Source organism: Phyllostomus hastatus, unplaced genomic scaffold (genome assembly GCF_019186645.2).
Source record: "Phyllostomus hastatus isolate PE091 unplaced genomic scaffold, TTU_PhHast_1.1 phas_scaffold_182, whole genome shotgun sequence".
Taxonomy (NCBI): domain Eukaryota; kingdom Metazoa; phylum Chordata; class Mammalia; order Chiroptera; family Phyllostomidae; genus Phyllostomus; species Phyllostomus hastatus.
The window spans coordinates 9,689,404-9,709,168 of NW_025334013.1; the positions used below are offsets into that span (position 1 = coordinate 9,689,404).

The 19,765-nt window shown below is 57.7% G+C and overlaps 1 protein-coding gene across 1 annotated transcript in view; it reads right to left on the reverse strand.

Moving 5' to 3' along the window:
• PADI2 (peptidyl arginine deiminase 2) overlaps nt 1-17,194 on the reverse strand; it is a 38,489-nt gene extending 21,295 nt beyond the window's left edge. Inside the window, exons 1-3 of the mRNA XM_045859657.1 lie at nt 16,995-17,194; nt 5,340-5,523; nt 4,315-4,387 (exon numbers count right to left, since the gene is read on the reverse strand). Of these exons, the coding sequence (XP_045715613.1) occupies nt 4,315-4,387; nt 5,340-5,523; nt 16,995-17,086 (349 nt within the window). The 5' untranslated portion in view covers nt 17,087-17,194. The remainder of the gene's footprint in view (nt 1-4,314; nt 4,388-5,339; nt 5,524-16,994) is intronic.
• Between the last annotated feature and the right edge of the window lie 2,571 nt (nt 17,195-19,765).

Consider the following 19,765-nt stretch of genomic DNA (forward strand, 5'->3'; position numbering starts at 1 on the left):
GAAGTCCTCAGACAGTGCGAAGCCAGGCAACAACCCACAGGGTCCCCACTCCAGACCCCTGCCCCCCCTGCCCGGCCGTTCCCTCCGCTGACTCAGGCTGCCCTCTGCCCTGGGCTGCTGCGTCCAGAAGCCAAGCTCACCTTCAGAAACCTAAGACTTGCTCCCCTACACGTCATCCCCTGAGGAAATGGCCACAGACCCCCTGGCCCCCACCCGCAGCAGCCCCGTGGCCTTTGTCTCCGGGCTGCAAGCTGGCACGGCTTTGTGGCTCCTGTGGTGTGTCCCTGAGATCAATTATAAGCACTTGACTGGGCTTTCCTTCATTACGATTTGTTACATTTAAACCTTTTATAAACGCTTGCACATCGTGCACAAGAAGTCGCTGAGTACCAGACAGTCCTAAAGGAACTGTCTGGTACTAAGTTCCCTGTTAGGCCTGTCCCCTTACCTGCCTGAAAGCAACCTCCAGAACACTAAAGGATACATTTATTGCTCTTCCTTGACTTAGGAAACGTGGGTAGGTTTCACTGACTTCCTGCTACGCAACTCGGGCATTACGTAATTGGGCGCCTCTGTCACCTACCTTCCAACCTCCCCCAGGGCTGCACATTTTCTGTCTTCTGACTCATGAGCTGTCTCCAAAGTCAACTGCAAATGGCCCTCCCTCCCCTCCTCCCTCCCTCGGGATCCCCCTTCCCCAGCAGGGGTCCCCCCTGCCCCAAGCTATGAGCCATCCCTCGAGGACTGCTCCCCTTCAAAGTTTCTCCCAACGTCCAGTTTAACTGGGTTCTAATGGGATGCTCCTTCCTGGGTTGGACAGGAGGGCTGGTGTGACCGGGCCAGAGCTCCGCCCTGCTGGGATGTCTGTGTCATCTTGGAAAGGAAGGAGGGGACACGTGTTTCGGGGCCACAGGGCTCTACATGTCCCAGAGGCTCTGAGTCCTACCTCAGCTCCTGGGAATAGCCCCAAGGTGTCGGGTGGCGCCTGGGGTGTGGGGCAGATTAACGGGAAATGTCAACTTGGGTTCAAGGCAGCCCGCCCTGAGTGAGAACCCAGACGCCGAGGCCTCAGCTTTGGACACGGAGCCTCAAGCATTTTGGTGGGCCGCCAGCCCCCGTGGACAGTGACCACGTTGTACCTGGCCTTCTTGACTCACTGGGCGGCCTGGGGCGTGGTGGGGGAGAAGGTCTCTGTCCCCCACAGCCACCCCAGGTGCTGGGGAGGGGCCACAAGGGGCGAGGTCCCCAGGTTGAGGCTGAAACTTCTCAAGGCTTGGGTGGGTGCACTGCTCCCGTCGCCAGGTCTGCAGTGAAGAGGCTGGGACTCTGGGCCTCCCTCCTCCCCATCCCCACTTTCTCCCTTAACAGGAGAATTCTGCAAGTCAGCCCTAATTGGAGTCCTGAAAGCTCTCGGGGGCCAATGAGCTCAAACCCCTCATTTATAGCTGCGAAAATGTGCGGTCTAGAGGGGGTGGGCTACTGGTCAAGGCCAAACAGCAAGTCCTTGGCAGAACTGAGAACCCAGACCTAGAACCTGATTTGGCCAAGGGCACCACGGGTTTGTTCCCAAACACCAAGAAGAAGCCTGAGGGCAGTAGAGTTCTTCCACTCCACCCGGGCGGAGAGAGGAGACAGCCCCCAGGAGGGGAGAAGAGAGAGTGTTGCCCCAGCACCTCCTGCAAGCCAGGCTCTCTGCACACCGCGTGCCGCCGAATCCTTGCAAGTACCGTGCACTGTGAACCCACTTTGCAGATGAGGAGACTGAGGAGCAGGGGGGTGATGGTCACAATGTGGCTGCAGGGGCAGAGCCAGTACTTACACTTGGTTGTGTCTACTCTGAAGCCAGGGTTCTTTCTGCTCTGTGCGGGCTCAGGGCAGAGCTGGGTGAGACAGACTCACAGAGCTGTCCTCAGGGCACAGCCCCCACATCTTGGGATGTTGGGGTGTCCCTGCCTCCGAGGCGCTGCCAGGAGGGGTTTTAGGGATGTAGGCCTCAAGTGCTCCTGGGGCAGATGCGTGAGAAAAGGCAAGACCCGGAAAAGTCAGACAGGCCCCCAACGTAATCAGATTTCCACCTGGGACCCCGGTGGGACAGGAATCGAGAGTTCGGTGAGGTGAGATTTCCAGAAAGCTCTATCTCCGCAACGTGAAGACGGTCTTTTACTCTGAGATTATGCCCCGCCTACTTTGTGGGTACGTGAATGTTGACAGATGGTGATAATTGATGATAAATTATTGATGTCTGTTTTGGGGCCAAGCATTAAAGATGTTAATTTTATTATTATTATTTTTTGGTGGGGGCGGGACATTTTACTGGTCCATGGGACCTAAATATCTGGAATGGGTAGCAGTTCACTAAGTGAGTGTCCAGGGAACGCACAACGGCTGAGCCTCAGAGGGCGGAGCCTGGCCGTTCCCCACGGCATGTTTGGTCTCTTCTGGGGACTCGGCACCAGCTTTGCTGTCTTCTCGGGGTGTGGGGGGGCGTCTGGTCTCGCCACCTCACAGTGCGGGATTTGCCATCTACCCTAAGTCTGGCTGGCTTCTGTGGAATTCCTGTTCCCGGGGTACAGCCGGCCCTCGGCGATCACCCTCGGTGATCCCGGGCCTCTGGCCGCTGCCCTTCCTGCTCAAGTCTTCAGGTGTCCCGTCTCTGTGGGATCAGGTTTCCTCAGGGACAGTCGTCACCCGAGATGACCTGGGGGCTGGGTGTGCACGTGAGGTCCAGCCCATGCCAGCCCTTGGCTGCAGCTCGGGAGGCTCTGGTTTCCTCTCTGAAGGCCCCCCAGGTTGTCCTGGGGACCCCGCCCCGGGCTGGGCACCCCCTCCTGTAGAAGGAGGAGCAGGGGCACCAGCCACCAAGCCCTTTGGGAATAAGCTGAGAAGCGGAAGAGCGTTGCTGTTGAGTCCATTTTGGCCGCTGCAAGCACAGGGCTGGAGAAGGAGGGGCTGGCTTGGAACTAGCCGGGTTTTGGGGGGAGGGGATTTCCAAGACCCCCGAGGATATGAGAGGACTGGAATGACTTGGTGTCTCACAAACCATTTTCCAGGTGTGTGGCCTCTGGCAAGGTTTTCTTTTACTTTTTTTTTTATCCTCACCCAAGGACATGATTATTGATTTTAGAGAGAGGGGGAGGGGGGCAGAGAGAGAGAGGGAATAAAAAAACATCGATTGGCTGTCTCCTGAACAGGGATCAAACCAGCAACCTATGCATGTGCCCTGACCGGGAATTGAACCTGTTACATTTTGGGATATGGGGATGATGCCCAACTAACTGAGCCACACCAGTCAGGGCTGTTTTACTTTGCCTGAGCCTCAGTTTTCTCATCTGTAAAATGGGGACAGCAGTAGTGTCTATCCTTGGAGCTGTGGCAAGAACAGATTGAGATCCGACAGGAAGACACTCTCAGAGCACCCAGCACAACCCTGATCCCTGAGTAGGTGTTCAGTAAAGGGGAGATATCAGTATCATTTTTAAAGCACTCAGCATGTAGTCAACACTCAGTAACGGGTAGTTCCCTCCCCCAACCACATGGCAACTGTCAATGTTAAACTAAGGCTGGATGGACTAACCATCCTCTGAAATATAACCACATTCTACGATTAAACATTAAAGAAAACCACATATACAATTAACACCTTAACTACAGAAGAGCTGAATGACAGAAGGTTCAGGAAACCACATCTCTGGGCCTTGCTGAGCCAGGCTGGCTCCACCAGGGCGGGGAACTGCTGTGTGAGGGGAAGAGCCTGGGGCGGGGGTAGAAATCATCCTGAGTTCCGCTGTGTGACTACAAACGAGTTCCTTAACCTCTCTTGGCCTCACTACCCTCACGAGTTAAATGAAGGGCTTGCATGAGTTAAGGCCCCAGGCTGTGTGCGTCTCCCGGCCCAGGGAGCAGAAGGGTCCAGGGAACGGCAGGGCGTAGCTAGGACTGGCTGGACGGCACAGCACAGGCTTCCCCCTCACTCTGAGAGGCGAGCTCTTCTCCTGGCTGCAGGGGGCAGGTGGGGGAGGGGCAGACTTTGCCCCTTCTCCTCTGTTACCCACGGAGCCTGGGATGGAGACCCTGACACTGCGGTGAGTTGCCTGCAGACCAAGGCACACTTCCCCCTGTACGACATCCCCCACCGTCGTCGAGAAGGGCCCGGGCACCTGCACCTGCGGCATCCCTCCGTGGTCCTGCATTGTTCAGAGGACGCTGTGAGTGCCAGGCCCGCAGCATTGAAAACAGTCCAAGTGCCACTGAGAAACGTGGCGAGGCCAGGCCCTGGGGGACAAAGGCACCCAGCCTATGGCCTTGTCCACTCACCAATGGCTGTCAGGAAGAGCCCAGCCTGGTTGATGGGGGCGTTCCCCTCCTCTTCATAGTAGTTGACCGTGACCTTGGTAGGGAGGGAAAGAAGAGCAGAGGTCACTTATCACAGGCAGGAAGATCTGTGATGGGTGATGACCTGTCCTGTCTTTCACCTCACAGCCTGTCAGGCCAGCTTTCTCCTGGTAGCTGAACCCTCTCCTCCAGGAAGCACTCCTGGGTTGCTGGGCCACTTCACCCAGATGATCAGACTAGACAGGGGACTCCCATCCTCGCAGAGTGCATCCAGGATGCCGACTGCCTGCTTGTACCCCTGGGGTACTCTGCCACCGGGCCCCATACTGGCCGGCCATAGTCTAGCTCCCACCAAGCAGCCAGAGCAGGGCTGAGGTTGTTACTTTTGGATAAAGCCCATCACTGCTGTGGGGCATCTGAGGTTCACAGTTAGAGAACCCAGTGAGGAGAGTCTGGCCTTGCCTTTACCACCTGGGCAAATCCCTTTGCTGCACGGGTACCCAGCATCCCGTTTTGTATATGACAAAAACAAGGGCACCGGTAGCTGTAACTTCCAGAGATTCTAATATTCCCTCATTCAGCAGCCCGAGATTTAACCTTCCACGCAGCCATCATTCCTCGGTCTAACACGGAGTCGTCTTGCACAGTAGCCACCAGCCACAGGTGGCTGTCGACCCCTGAAATGTGGCGCGTCCGAACTGAGGTGTGCCGTGAGTGTGAAACGCACACCAGATTTAGACTCGGTGTAACGAAAGAGTGTAAGCTGTCTCATTAGTAGTTTTTATGTTGACACCATGTCTATGTGATATTTTGATATGTGTAGCTAAGTAAAAGATATTAAAATTAAGTCCATCTGCTTCTTTTTTCTCTCTCTCTTTTAATGTGGCTACTAGAAAACTGAAAATGATACATGTGGCTTGACTCTGTTTCCGTGGGACTGCTCTGGCCCAGCCTGCCTGGGTTCCGGCAGGGCCCGCGGGGCGGGGGGGCGTCCCCAGCCGTGGTACCTTGTCGCTGCTGGCCTCGGTGCTTGCCTCGCTCATGGTCAGCCGAAGCGTGGTGCTGGGCGAGAGAGGCCAGCGTTGTTTGCCGTTGGTGACCACCTCCTCGGCCTGCCCGTCGCACACCACCTCCACCTGCACGAGCTCCGAGTGCTTCAGGCTGAAGGTCTGGGCCCCGGCGGGGGCGGCACTGTAGGGAGAGAGGGGAGCGGGTTAGGGGGGTCCCTGGGGCAGGTGGGGCAAGGAGGCTCAGGAGGAGACCCCTGAAAACTGCAAGGCTCCTCCTAGGTTGTCTGGCCTGGGGGACTCCGAAGGACCTAGCTATGCTGCAATCACCTGGTAGTGAAGAGGGCGCTTTGTGAAAATACAGATTCCAGGGCCAATCGTGCACCTACTGAGTCAGGCTGTTTGAGGGCGGGGCCTGGGAATCGGAATTCTTAACAAGCTTCTTGGTGTTTCTGATGGGCAGCCAGCTCTCGGGGATACACGGTACCGTAGGGTGGACGACGGAGGCCCAGACAGAGGGACAAACTCGCTGCCAAGGCCACGCTCAGCCTAGACCCCGTGTCCCACCTCCCGCCTGGTGTTGAGCGGGAGGGCAGGAGGACCCAGCAGCTGGAGGGCAGGAGGCAGTCACCCCAGGGCTGGATCTGCACGGGCGCGTGGAGGCCGGAACTCGGGTCCTGAAGGGGCAGGGGTGGGCCGGCTCCGCCACAGAGCTCCCCCTTTCCCGCTGCAGCTTGGAATCCCCTCCTCGGAGAGTCATGCCTTGGGGTTCCACAGTGGCTTTCTTTGGAAAGGCAGACACTTTCGGAGTTCTTGAAAATCCCTCAAGATTTTGGGGCAGGGGAAAAAAAAACCAGATTTGATCCCGGTGATGTGGCATGAATGTTTGTATTTCCCCCAATTCACCTATTTTTATGTATTTATTCTTTATTAAAATTTTTTTTCACCCTGGCTGGCGTAGCCCAGTGGATTGAGCTGGGGCTGTGAACCAAAGCATCGCAGGTTCGATTCCCAGTCAGAGCACATGCCTGGGTTGCAGGCCATGGCCCCCAGCAACCGCACATTGATGTTTCTCTCTCTCTTTTTCCCTCCCTTCCCTCTCTAGAAATAAATAAATAAAATCTTTAAAAAATTTTTTTCCACATTTTTTAAATTGTTCAAGTACAGTTTTCTGGCGTTCCCCCCACCCTCAAATTCACATATGGAAGTCCTAATGCCCAATGTGATTATATTTGAAGACTGGGCATTTAGAAGATACTTAAGGGTCAATGAAGTCATGAGAATGAGGCCCTGATCTGATAGGATTTGTTGCCTTATAAGACAAGGAAGGGAGCGAGATCTTTCCGTCCGCGTGCCCCGAGGAAGGCCGCGTGAGAGGCGGCTGGCTGCGAGCCAGGAAGAGCGTCCTCACCAGAACCTGACCGTGCCTGCAACCTGACCTCAGACTTCCTGCATCCAGAACTGAGACATAAAAGTCTGCGTTTGAGCCACCCAGCCATGATCCTTTTTTTATAGCAGCTTGAGCTGCCTAAGACACCGGCTTAAGGGGAGGCAGCAAACAGGAAGGACAGAGAGGCTAGGGGAGAACGCGGCCGAGGCTCGTGGGTTTGCTAAATCCCACGGCTCTGGCCCGAAGGTTCCCAAGGCCAAAGAGGGATTGAGGTGGGATTCCAGGGGATCTGGGACTGAGACAGGCACACGTGTCTGCCTCAAGGGCGTGTCGGCTGTTTGGATGGCCTGATGCTCCCGGGTTCTGGAACAGTGTTCCACTGTGGCCGGGCATCCAAGCCTTGGGGTGTCGTTTAAACCTTCAGGGTTTATTTTAAAGATCCAGATGTGCGGACCCCATCTGGAGAGTCTGGCTGGCAGGACCGAGGTGCGGCTGGGGCAGCCGAGGATGTGGGCAGGAGCCAGGGTGGAACAAGAGCGTCAGACCGATGGCTCTCCAAGTTCGGCAGTGGCAGCAGCAGCAGCATTACCTGGAGGGCCTGTTAGAACACTGATTGCTGGGTTTCAGATGTTTCAGATGTGGTAGGTCTGGGGTGGGGCCTGAGAACTGGCATTCCTACCACGTTTCCAGGAATTGTTGGAGCTGCTGTCCCAGAGGCTACAGTGTGAGAATCCCTGGTCCAGACATTCAGCCGTACTCCCTGGGGGTTAGAGCCCCGGGGAGGCCAAGGCTGTGAGTGTGAAGCCGTAGAGGCCACCACGCAGGGTCTCTCTGATCCAGGCCACAGACCACTCACTGGCTCTGGGCCCTTGCAGGGAGAGTGTGTGTGGGCAGGGACCCAGCAGCGCATGCCCACTGCTGGGAAGGGAGCTCCATGGGGGAGCTCCAGCACCACGCAGATTCTCGTCTGTCTGTGCCCTTCTAAATGCCTCAGCCTGCCAGGGGAGCCCCGGGCTGACCTGAGGCTACACACCTGTGGGCGGGGCCTGCTGCCCTGTGTCCACATCCGTCACCAGGAGTCGAAGCAAAAACCCTGGATTAGAGGCACGTGTGCAGATGTGCCTTGAGCCCAATATGCTGTTGGGGGCTATTTACTAAGGGGGCTGTCAGTGTGGGGCTGAGCAGGGCAGCAGTGAGCCTTTTAGAAGCACTAGGCAGCAGTTCCCAAAGGCAGGTGTGGGGACACGCATAAGATGCTTTTAAGTGGCATGCGGATGAACAATTTAAAAGATGTATGTATTTATTAAATGTGTTATCCTTTTATGGCAATTGTAAAGACCTGCCATTTATGGCAATGATGTAAGGTCTCCATTTATAACGAAGTTAGAAGGAACATGTGAGTTGATTTAAAGAAAACTGTTGATAGTATTATATAGGTGAAATGAAGTTTGGAGAAAAAATCGTAAGAGCTGGGAAACATTAAGTGGAAGTCCCGGCTTTGACCGTCAACTTGCTGGGTGGCCTCGAGCAAGGCGCTTCTGCTCTGTCTGTTTCATCAAGGGGCACATGGGGGCCTGGGGCCAGGTCAGAGGTGGCCGGAGTCTGGAAAGGACAGAGGGGGCAGGTCCTGGGCTAAGGGGTGGGGAGGAGGTGCTGAAAAGCTGCATCCCCACTTCAGCTAGAGCCCCTGTTATTACAACTGGTTTTATATGTTGGGTTTCTGCATACAATTCTATTTAGAAAAAAAATGCTTCACAAACTCACAGTGCAGGGTGATTGCTGACGACCCAGGCTCTGACAATAGTGCTACAAGGGATACCTCCTGCTGCCCTCCTTGCTCCCCGCCAGGGAGAAACTGGAGGAGGCCCCGAGGCTCAGGGGGTTAATGCCTGGGCCACAGGAAAGCTCCAGGGCCCCACACCCTCCCACCGCCCAGCACCAGCCCTGCTTGGAGCTGAGCAAACAGCTATTCTTGGAGCGGCCCTGGCAGAAGCAACAAAGTCGCCCATTGTCTCAGACGGATCCTGCCCTCCCCTGGAAGAACCTCGCCAGAGCCGGGGGCTGTGGGCACCTCTGTTGTCCCTGGAGGCCGCAGGGAGGGGCCCAGGGACAGGATCGAGGGCAAGAGAGTGGGGGTGTTGGAGGTAGCTGTGATCTCCTTCTTCTGGGAAAGAGGCAAAGATAAAGACGGTGTGGACGGAAGGACAGGCTGCAGTTCCTGGGGCCACGTCTGTGCTCCAGCACCCAGCACACGGCCATGCCCGCTATATACTTGGCGAATAAATGACCTAAGGAAGTCTCTCTTCTTGGCTTCCCACACTCTATTGCTGGAATGATTAAAAAAAAAATCAGGTCACTTGCCTCATCGAAATTATTCAGTGGCTCCTCAGTGCCTACCCATGCAATGAAATCCAAACCCTTTAGCCTAGTGTTCACTCAGTGGCATTTAACCACTGCGTCTCCACTGGACTCTCCAGCCTCATTTTCTGCAGCTGCTTCCAACCGCTCAACTCCCTGCATCGTCTAAGTCACCGTGCATTTTGCACATGCTGTTCCTTCTACCCGTGATACTTTTCCCTGACTTCTCTGACTGGGGACTGTCCATCTCGACTTGAAGACGCAACTCAGTCCATTTGTCCCCATGTTTATTTTCCCTTGTGGCAGGTAGCTCATTGGAGGTAGGGGCTGCCTTTCCTTTTTGTTTCAGCACCTGGCCCAGAATGAGTACATGGTAAATATAAATATTTGCTGCAGGACGGGCTGGGAGCGGAGGGCTTGCTTCTGCTGTTAGTCACTCACTATGCGCCAGGCACGGTTCTAGGGGCTGGGACTAGATCGGTGAAAAATGTATTTCCTGGGCACATGGAGCCTATGTTCTGGTGGAAGAGAAAGCCTTCCCACGAATGACACAACTAACTGTGCGCGCACAGCTGGGAAGGGCTGTACAGGAGGGGCATCATGGTGTGCCACGGGGTCCTGGTCAGGGAGTCAAGGGAGGGTCCCTGGAGGAAGTGGCATCTGAGCTAAGATCTAAACTTTCCACTCTGAGGGACAGACAAGAGTTAATTAGATTGGTGTTTCTTAAATTTGCATGCGTATCAGCATCACCTGGAGGTGCTGATGTTGTTGGTCTGGGGGCCACCGTCAGAGAAGCATGGTTAGAGAGGGAGCAGAGTAGAGATTTCCAAGCAGCAAGGGCAGCTGGGGAGACCACCTAAGGTGGACGTTTGCCCAGCACGTTGGAGACATTGGGAGGAGGTGCATGTGGCTGCAGTTGGTGGGCGAGGGGGAGGGGTCGGTGGGAGGAGGGCTGGGTTGCGGTGAGGAGCTGGCCGTCTCCCTGATAGCATGAAGGCTTCAAACCAGGGAGGCATGGTTGTGTCTGCGCTGCAGACAGATGACCAGGGTGCAGGGTGGGGACTGGGTTTCAGGAGAGCAAGCCTGGGAGAGGGGGAACCAGTGAGAAGGTGATTGCGGCTGACGGCGACCTGGGACCTGGTGGTGGCCGTGGCCATGGAGAGGAAATGGCCGTGTGGTTGGAGTCAAAGGGTCTTTGAGCAAGACTGGAAAGCAGTCTCAGACATAGAAGAGGGACATTCTCGGAGCCCAACCCCAGGGGATCCTGGGCTTTGTGACCTCACATCTGCCTGGCCTCACCGACGCTGGGGAGCTATCCAGTCTCGGTGGCTGTCACTCAGCCAGTGGGGAGCGTCCCCAGCGTGGCCCTGCAGAGGCGGGGCAGCTGACTCTGCCCCGGGCCGGAGGGCATGACAGGCTTGCTCCTCGCTGGCATCTGGCCCTCTCAGCTTGTCCACCTGCTCTGAGCCTTGTTAACAGCCGGCGGGCTCCCCATCTCTGGCGCTTGAGCACGACATCCTGTCCTCCGCTCTTTGCAGAGCCTCCAGGGGAGGGGGAGCATCGTGGGTGCCCTGACGGGGAGGAACAGGGGCGGGAGGCCGGGCCTCCCTATTGGCGTGGTGGTGCCTGCTTTTGTGAGGTAGGCGGCTGCTTCTAGACACGGGTCGGTGCGGGCAACTGCAGCGTCTGCCCCTTCCCTGCCTGGTGACCCCAGCAGCCTCTCGCACTGGGCACTGGCACCTCCTCTGCCTGGGGTCTTCTGCTAAGGACGAAACCATGTAAACTATGGGCACTCTCTTCCCAGACACCTTTGATGACTCCCCACTGCCTAGAGACCAAAGTCCATTACCTGAGCCTGGCATTCAAAGCCCCGGTCTGAGCTTATTGGCTCTCTAGTCTTACCTCTCAGGACACTGCAACTGTGCCCTTGCAGCCCCCACGTGTCCCAATTTTTCTGCTGGGTACACTTGCTCCTGCATAGCATGTCCTGGTCACACTGTGAACCCCTGCCCACTCCTCATCTCGGCTGCTACCTCTTCCAGGAAGTCTTCCCTGATTCTATCAGTCAGGGACTCATTTTTCCTCCCTTTGTTGTTGCCTCAAACAACACTCAAAAATTGTTCAACATTTTTCTCCCATGAGCACTATGAACTCTTTGAGGCTATATCTCATTATTATTTGTCTTAATAACATATAACGAACCCAATACTAACTCATGATAACTACTTATGAGTACTTCTTAGGTGCCAGGCCCTGAGCCAGCCCGTGGTCCACATGATCTTAGTCCATCCTTTCGACGACCCCACGAGGCCTGCATTAACGTTGTCCCATTTCACAGATGAGCATGTTGAGGGCAAACACTCGCTCCACGTCTTGGGGACGGTAATGGCAGAGTGTGAGGTGAGCTTCGGGCCTGGCTGCTCCATCCTGGGAGAGGGTCTATGGGCTACAGTGCTCTCTCAAGGTCCTCTGGGAAGGGACACCTGGTGACCGAGTGGCAAGCCTGGCTCAGGACAGGGTCAAATGAGAAGCTCCTAGGAGCCTCGAGAGCCCTCTCCTTATTTCTCAGGTGGGGTCAGAGGCCCAGGAAGGGGACAGCAAAGGCGGGCTGCCGGCTCTGGGCTCTTGGGGGAATGACTGAGGCTTGGTCCAGTCAAAATGCCCGAGCCCAGGGTCAGGCACCGCTGGGTAGGAGGGCGCCGCCTCTGAAAACTGGCCTGCCCTGAAGTCTAACGGGTGGGCCTGTCCAGTTGGGGGGTGGGCCCCTGCCGCTGTCATGGCTCAGGGCCCTGCGGGTAGGGAGGAAGGGTGCTCGGGGCCCCAGCTGTGCGGGAGGCTGTGGGCTCCAACCACTGGGTGCCCGGGCCTCCTTAGGGCCTTGCCACTGAGAGTTGGCTTGGAACCCGAGCAGCTCCTGGCAGGGCCTCTTTTTAAAGGTGAGGGCTCTGGCTGCTATTTTAATTTATGGGACCACCTGACCTGGCTGGATTCCTGCTACCGGCATTCTCTCAGCAGCAAGTGCTGCTCTGGCCAAGTCTGGCCACATGCCCTTGACCTTCTACTGGCCGGCCCGTCCAATGGTGCCTGTCCCTGAGGCTGGGGGCAGAGAGCTCAGTCCGCTGATATGCCAGTCCACAGGTCATTCACTCATTCACTCAACCAAGAAGCCCTTCATTGTCTTGAGGGATGAGGGGCACAGGGACAGGAAGGTAGTGACACGGAGGAGGACACCCCTAATGCACAAGTCCCCAAAGGCAGCCCGGCTGGCAGGGCAGTCAGGGGCCTGGGCTCTGTGCGGCCACCATTGGCCAGCTGTGTCACCTTGGACAAACCTTCCTTACCTCTGTTTCCCCAACTGCAAAAGGGGGCCAGTAATAGTGCCTAACTCATTAAAGTTGTTGTGAGGTTAAAACACATGTAAGTCACTGAATACACGTGAGATGAATATGCAAGGTGCTGAGAAGGCGACCTGATACAAAACAGGTATTAAATAAATGTTAGGTAGCCCAGCTGGCGTAGATCAGTGGATTGAGCGCGGGCTGCGAACCAAAGTGTTGCAGGTTCAATTCCCAGTCAGGGTACATGTCTGGGTTGCAGGCCATGACCCCCAGCAACCGCACATTGATGTTTCTCTCTCTCTCTCTCTCTCCTTTTCCCTCCCTTCCCTCTCTGAAAAGAAATAAATAAAATCTAAAAAAACCACATTATCATTAAAAAAAAGGAAGGAAGTCCTACCTTTAAAAAAAATAAATGTTAGGTAGAAAAAAACCCACTAATGAAGGAGAGAGTGCCTGGAGCTCAGGAGGGGGCACCATGGAACGTTGGTGGAGGTGACATTTGGGCTGAGACTCGGTGGGTGAATGTCAGGCGTGTGGAGTCTGGGGGTCGGGGCGGCGGGCGGAGGGGACAGCACCGGCAAAGGCACGGAGGTGGGAGTGAGCGTGGCGCACTCCAGGGCCAGCAGCGTCCCAAAGCCGATGGGCCGGAGAGGAGTGTGTACAGGGGAGTCGGCAGGAGAAACATCAGTGAGGTGGGGCCTGGCCCTCGATGGGAAGGGGAGGTCATAGCGCCCCAAGTCCACATTGCTTCAGACTGGGCCGTGGACCCTCCCTGGCCTTTGTCCCAAGCATGCTTTCTAAAACACACACCAACCGAGAGACGAAGGGAGACAGTCTGGGAGGGCGTCGAGGGAGGGAGACGGGGACACGAGACACGTCTGCACCATGCCTGGCTTCCCCAGGATCTTACTGGGCCAGCGCCTGGGAACTTCTGCCCTGGTACCCTCTCCCGTCTCTGCCAGAGAGTGAGGGGCAAGGCCCTGCTGAGAAAAATGGCTGGTCAGCCCTGTCTTGGAGTTTCCTGGGGAAGTGGGTGGGGATCCCCCCCACTTCCTGCCTCATGGGCTCATCATGGGGTCGGACGTAGCCAGGACACTGCTCTGCAGAGGCAAGGGGCCGCTGTTCGCATCACCTCTGCCCTGCAGCGCCTGCAGACCTCAGGATACAGGTGCTGGCTTCTCTCCGCTAGGGTCAGGGGGGATGCCGGCCCCATCGGGAGCTCTCACCTGCCTGGACAGAGGGAGCAGCTGTCCCTACGGCCGGCCGGTTTGTGGGTCAGTGGGAGAGTCGGCCAGTGGGTGATCCCCTGTCACTTTACTCCAAGGCTGCCCTTTCTCCAGTCTCTCCCAACTCTACGGGAGTCCCTGGCTCCAGGGAAGGGACAGCATCCCTCAGCAGAGGGGAGGTGAAGCCAACCTCGGTCACCACTCACTTCGAGCCTCCTCGCCAGCTTCCAGCCAGAATCGGGTGGGGGCCCAGGCCAGTCCCAGGGGAGAAGCGACTGCCAGGGAAAGAGACCGCGGCGGAGATTGTGTGGACAGGGCACACACATGTGCCAGACCGAGATAAACACACATGAGGGTAGAGGGGACGGTTTGTGTCCTGAGCAACTATCACAACGTAAATCTCCAGAAGGAAACTGTACTTCCCCTTCCTGTGCAGCTCCCCACGGCCTGCAGGAGGCCCGCGCTCAGAACGTGGCTGGGTCAGGGCACCCATCCCCGAAGGGCCAGGCCAGCTGGGAGCAGGTGTGTGGGCCCAGCATGGGGTCTGCTGGGGATGAGGAAGGCGAGGCCGCTGCTGTGTCTGGAGGGGAGGGAAGCCGTGTATGCATCGCAGGAGAGGGGGGCCAGGGCCCTTGGGAAAGGGAGCGGGTGCTGAGTGAAGCCCGTTTAGTCACCTCTGTGACTCGGAAGGAGTGAAGGGTCAAGATACCCGTCCCTAACTAATTGGGTCCAGGGCCTACCAGGTCTTGTCCCTTGGTGTCCCTTCAGAGACTCTGGGGGGCATCCCATGGGGTCTTGAGGAAGGGATGGACACAGTGGGAGGTGGAGGGTTGGAGGGAGGTGGGTGGAGTCTCTGGGATCAGCGCAGTGGGATCACAGCCCAGGTGGAGGGTGGAAGGGACAGGCTGAGGGTCCTTCAGTTCAACCTGCTGGCCTTAGGGCCACGCAGGACAGAGTGGAGGCTGGACCTGAGTCCTCTGTGAGGTAGGGCCAGCGGCTTCCTCCCTGAGCTTCGCTTCCCTCACCTAGGAAAGGGTGGATGCCAGCAGGACCTCCGGGTCCACGGAGAGAGGACAGGAGACAGGCCTGCGCTGTTCAGTGCAGGGGCCGCCGGCTGCGGGGGTCGAGGAGCGTCTGAACCGCGGTCATCCCGCACGGGGACCTGACGCCAGTATAAGATGCCCACTGCATTCCAAAGCCTTACTACGAAAAATAGGATGTAGACTACCCAATAAAAATGGTTATACTGATTCTGAATTGAAATGCGAGTAATTTGGATATATTGGGTTAAATAAAAGATATGACTAAAATCAATGTCACCCGTTTATTTTAACCTTAAAAACATGGCGACTGGAAAATTGCAAATGACACGGGGCTCTGATGGAGGCTCGAGTTGTTTCGGTTGGACAGTGATGGGTGAGACCGCGCTTCTTCTTGCAGGGGGTGGTACGGAGTCTTACGTGACGTGCAAGTGGGGGGTGTGGGTCATTGTGGCTGTGACTGGTTTCTTGAGAAAGGACAAAGGGGTTTCGTCACATCTCTGCCCCCTGCTAGATGGAAGATGACACTCTCCCACACTCCCTGCCCCCAGCAGGGCTGGGCCTCTCTCTGCTGGGGCAGAGGGAGGGCAGGGGGCCTGGGGATGCCCCTCTCCATTACTCCCCTCCCCCCCCGCCAGCTATTCAGGCTGCGCCCAGGGAATAAACAGGCGGGTATGGTGACAGCAGAGGCTTAGAGACTTGAGCGCCCTGGCTCCTGGCCAGCTCCCTAGCAGTGCCCAGTTTAGGACGGGATGAGGGGGAGGGTGGGGGAAGAAGGGAAGCTCTCTGGGCCACCAAGGACTGGACCACACATCACTGTGGTGTTATGACCCTAAGAAAACCCCCCCCCGGGATTTACATGTGGGACACTGAGGCCAGGGCAGATGAGTGGAGAGGCTCCTGGTCTGCTGTGACCCTGCCGGCCGGCCCTTTGCCCTCGGGGAGGGAGCCTGGGGCTTGATGGTATCCTCGCGGTGGCCAATGCCCGCTGAGGAGGTGGCAGGAGAATGGCTGGGCAGTGTGGCCAGGGCCACTGCAGGGGACAGAGAGAATGGACTGGGGAGGGAGTGTGGGAAGACACAGGGGTACAGTTTGGCAGGGGACTGAGTGAGGCAGGGTGCTCCAGGTGACCATGAGTTGGGAGCAAGAAGCCACACTGTCACTTCCAGCATTGCTCAACGCACAGAGAAGGGTACCATCCCAAAGCTATTGGCACGGGTCCCCCCTCAGTCCCACATGCTCCCTCCTCTCAGTGCAGACCCCTCCTATCTGTCAACGGGGAACATTTCAAATTCCTGGACTAGAAGGCTGCATGGCCCTACCCTGGACTCTCCACTGCCCCGTTCACACCAGTCACACCTCCACACGGCCCGCCCTGCCCCGGCCCATGCACGGTAGGGAGGTGGATCTCCAAACTGGACTTGGCTACCTCCTGAGGGTTGGGGGTAGTGGTGGGGCCCTGACCTCAATCCCCCCAGCCACATTCTCTGGCTCAGAAATCCTGCACCCCACCAAGTGCATGGACAGAAGGTGGAGAAATGGTCCTGAATAAGGGGCACTCTTCAGACAAAGATCCCACCTCCGCACTGCACCCTCAGCCCTCAGCCCTCAGCTGGGTGGTGCCAGGTCCCTCCCTGACCCCAGGGTGAAGTCAAGGGAAGGCATTCGGGGACAAGGCGCTCACGGCCAGTGTCTGCGGATGGGGCAACCACCGGCAGCCCCCACAGGGTGAAACCGGAGCCTGAGCAACCCCCGGGGCCAGATTCCACCTCCAGGCGGCTTCCCAGCAAATCCTGGACGAGTTCCGCTGATCTGGGAGTGGGGTGAGGGGCTGGGCGAAGGTGGGGGTGGGGTGGGGGTGGGGGTGAACCAGGAGGGGCTGAGCGGAAGGGGAGAGCATAAGGGAGGATGGCGGGTCTGAGGGCAGGGTGGGGAAGTTGAAAGGGGAGAGGGTGGCGGGGAAGAGGAGGGGTGCTGAGGTTGCCCTGGGAGAGGGTTAGGCGGCGGGAAGCCTGGGGTGGAGGGGAGGGGGCCTGGGAAAGAGGCGGTGAGGGGGCTGGGGCTGTGTTAGGGTGTCTGGGGGCGTCTCAGGGATTTCGGGGAGGCTGACACCAGGCTTGGGGCTGTCTGGTTTCTGGGTGAGCTTCTTTGATTTCTGGGAGCGGGATGAAGGGCAACTCGGGCTGGAGCAAGGCTGTCCGGGTCCCCGACTCCCAGGAGGGTCTCGGGATGTCTGGGGCGGAGATCTCCAGCCAGCCTCGCTTCTGGGGCGTGTGTCGGTTCGACGCCGTGGTCCTGCTCACCTGTAGACGTCGATCCAGAGGTGCGTGCCCAGCACGTACACCGCCTTGACACGGCTCCCGTACAGCAGCCGCACCGTCCGATCGCGCAGCATCTTTCCCGCAGCGCCAGTGCTTGCTCGTCCAGGTCCGCGGGAAGCACCTGAGGCAGGTGAGCCTGCTGCAACCCCCGCGGACCGCTGCCTGACGCACCCTTATTCGGGGGCCGGTGGGCGGGGCGTGGGCGGGGCTGCCTGCCGGGCCCTGTCGCGCAGTAGGCTGACGGCCTGTCTTTTAAATACGACCACGCCCTCAACTCTTCAGCGCCGCCCTCTGGTTGCATTGCGATTCAGCAGAGGCCTTTCCATGGTTGACTTGTTCATTCATTCATTCAACATACTTTCAGTGGGCTCCCAGCGGTCGGGAGCCAGGACGGAGGACCAGTATCTCCTCCAGGCGCCCCCAGCATTGAGGGGCAGATAACGCAAATGCGCACTGTTCCAGGACAGGAGGTGGTGGGAGCCCAGAGGGAGCGGGTGCTCTAACCCAGCCTGGGGTCCGGGACCTGAGCCTTTTTAAAGGAGGCGTTTGCAAACTAGGGAAGGGGAGAGAGGGAGCTGCCTGAGCACGGGCAGGAAGCCAGATACAGCCTGACACCCCTCTGCACCCTCCAATCAGATCGGTGTCAGCAAAGGGAGAATGGGGAGTGGGAACCCAGCAGCCTACAGGGCCACGATGCCAAGCCAAGGCACAAGTGGGTGGGCGACCGGAACCGCGGCTTGGCTTCCCTCAGAGAGGACTGGTCAGGGGGAGTGAAAGGGGCCGTTCCGGCTGCTGTGAATGGAGGTGCCCCTGGAGAGGGTCAATGAAGACCCCAGCTGGGGCTTTGGGATGGGCTGGAGAGGGAGGGGGTGATCAGACCAGTGGTTGTGAGCTGAAATATTGATGTTCCAGGGGAGGGACAGTGAGGGGGCACCGTTCTGGCCTGGGTCACTGGGCAAAAGGGGGGTGCCGGCGGGTGCCACTGCAGACATCAGTTTGTGTCTTCTGGGGGCTGAGGTGCAGGACGACGTCCAGGTGGGGCCTGAGCCAGCCCCAACCCTATTCCTGACCTTTCCAGCTCTGAAGCCAGGCCAGGGCCCGTTCAGATAATTCAGCCATGCCCGAGCAAGTGGTCCCTGCTGGGGACAGGAACTGGAGTGGGGGGTTGAATGGGCAGAGGCTATAAGAGGGAAGGAGCAGGTTGGAAGTGAGGAATGTTCCAGAAGCTCTTCTGGGGGCGGGGGTGGGAGCCCTAAAGGGTTGAGGCTCAGAAGTTCGAAGAGCTGACACACCCTTGACCCCAGTGGCCCAAGGGTGAAGAGCCCAGCTGCTCGCGGGTGGCCAGGATCTGGGAGGAATGTGGGCGGGGAAGGGGGAAAGCTGAGTCTGAGCTAGGGGGGACCTCTGCCCCAAAAGGCATCAGACCCAGGGAGGTGTTGGTAACTTCTGATTGGCTCCTGGTTGCGGTGGAGTGCATCATCCAATGAGGACGCAGCCAGCCAGCAGCCACTCATTAAAGAGGAAAGAGACCGGTACAGCTCAGAGCCAACTTTGAGGCCCCTGCGGTGGCCGCTGCTCTGCCAGGACTTACTTTTGAGCCCCTACTATGTGGCAGATACCCGGTATAAGCCAGGGTTCCCACTTTCCTGAGAATCACAGAGTACAGAAGCCTTATTTCACCCCCCTGGGAAAGGGGGGCCCAGAGTCGGGGTGGAACACTGCATGTTGCACCAGCCCGGGCAAGGTCACGCAGGCGCAGGGGAGTGATAAGGCCGGGAGATTGGCAGGAGGGAGGAATGAAAGTTAGCCTTACTGCGTTCTTTCTATGTGCTACACTCTCTTCCGGGAGCAATTTTCCCGTATCAGAATGGGATCATTACACCCCCCAACAACCCCACCACATTACAGAGGAAGAAGGGAAGCTGCAGAAAGATTAAAGAATGATCTCTGGCCCATAGCTCCTGAGAGTGGCAGAGCCAGGGTAGGAACTGGCACGGCCATGGGGGTGGGCTGGGCGGGGGCGGTGGGGCGCTAAGTGGGTAAGAGCCGAGGAGGGATGTTGTCTCTTGATGGGCAGATGAGGAGGTCCTACTCCCAGCCCTGCCTTTGGGGAGCCTTTGGACACTTCACCCTGCCATTCGCAGCCCCCCATGGATGAATGAACCACTAATCTCTCGGCATGGATGTAAGGATGACCTCAAATGAGATGATGTATGGAAACCGCCAGTGCGGGGTCTGGCGCAAAGCGAGAGCTCAAAAATGAGATTCCCTCTCTTTCACAGTCCGGCCTGGACCTGCTGCCTAGTGCTCGGGGCTCCACCCCTGGCTCGGGGCAACCGCAGTGTCGGGCTGCAGGGCTGCGTGGGTGTGGCGGGAGTCTCCTGAGGCCAAGGGTTTAAAATAGCTGAAGTGGTCACAGCTGTCGGGGGATTCAGGGCCGGAGGTCTCAGGCATCACGGCCGCTTCCCCCTCCGATCCCCTGGGGCCTGGAAGAGACCCGAGGCGTCTCCTTGTGCCTTTTGGGAAATGCCAGCGAAGGGCAGGCTTAGCTTGGGCAGGTCCCTGGCACTGACCTGCGCCCCGAGACCCCCGCTCTGGCTGCGGCCAAGCATGTGACTAGGGGGCCTGGGCTCGGGGGGGCTCTTTGGAGCTGTCCCCTGCTCTGATCCTTTCCGGGGGGTCTCTGGGGGCCAGGCCTTGGGGGAACCTGGAGGGTGACTCCGACACCCCACGGGCCTGCTTGGCGGAGCATG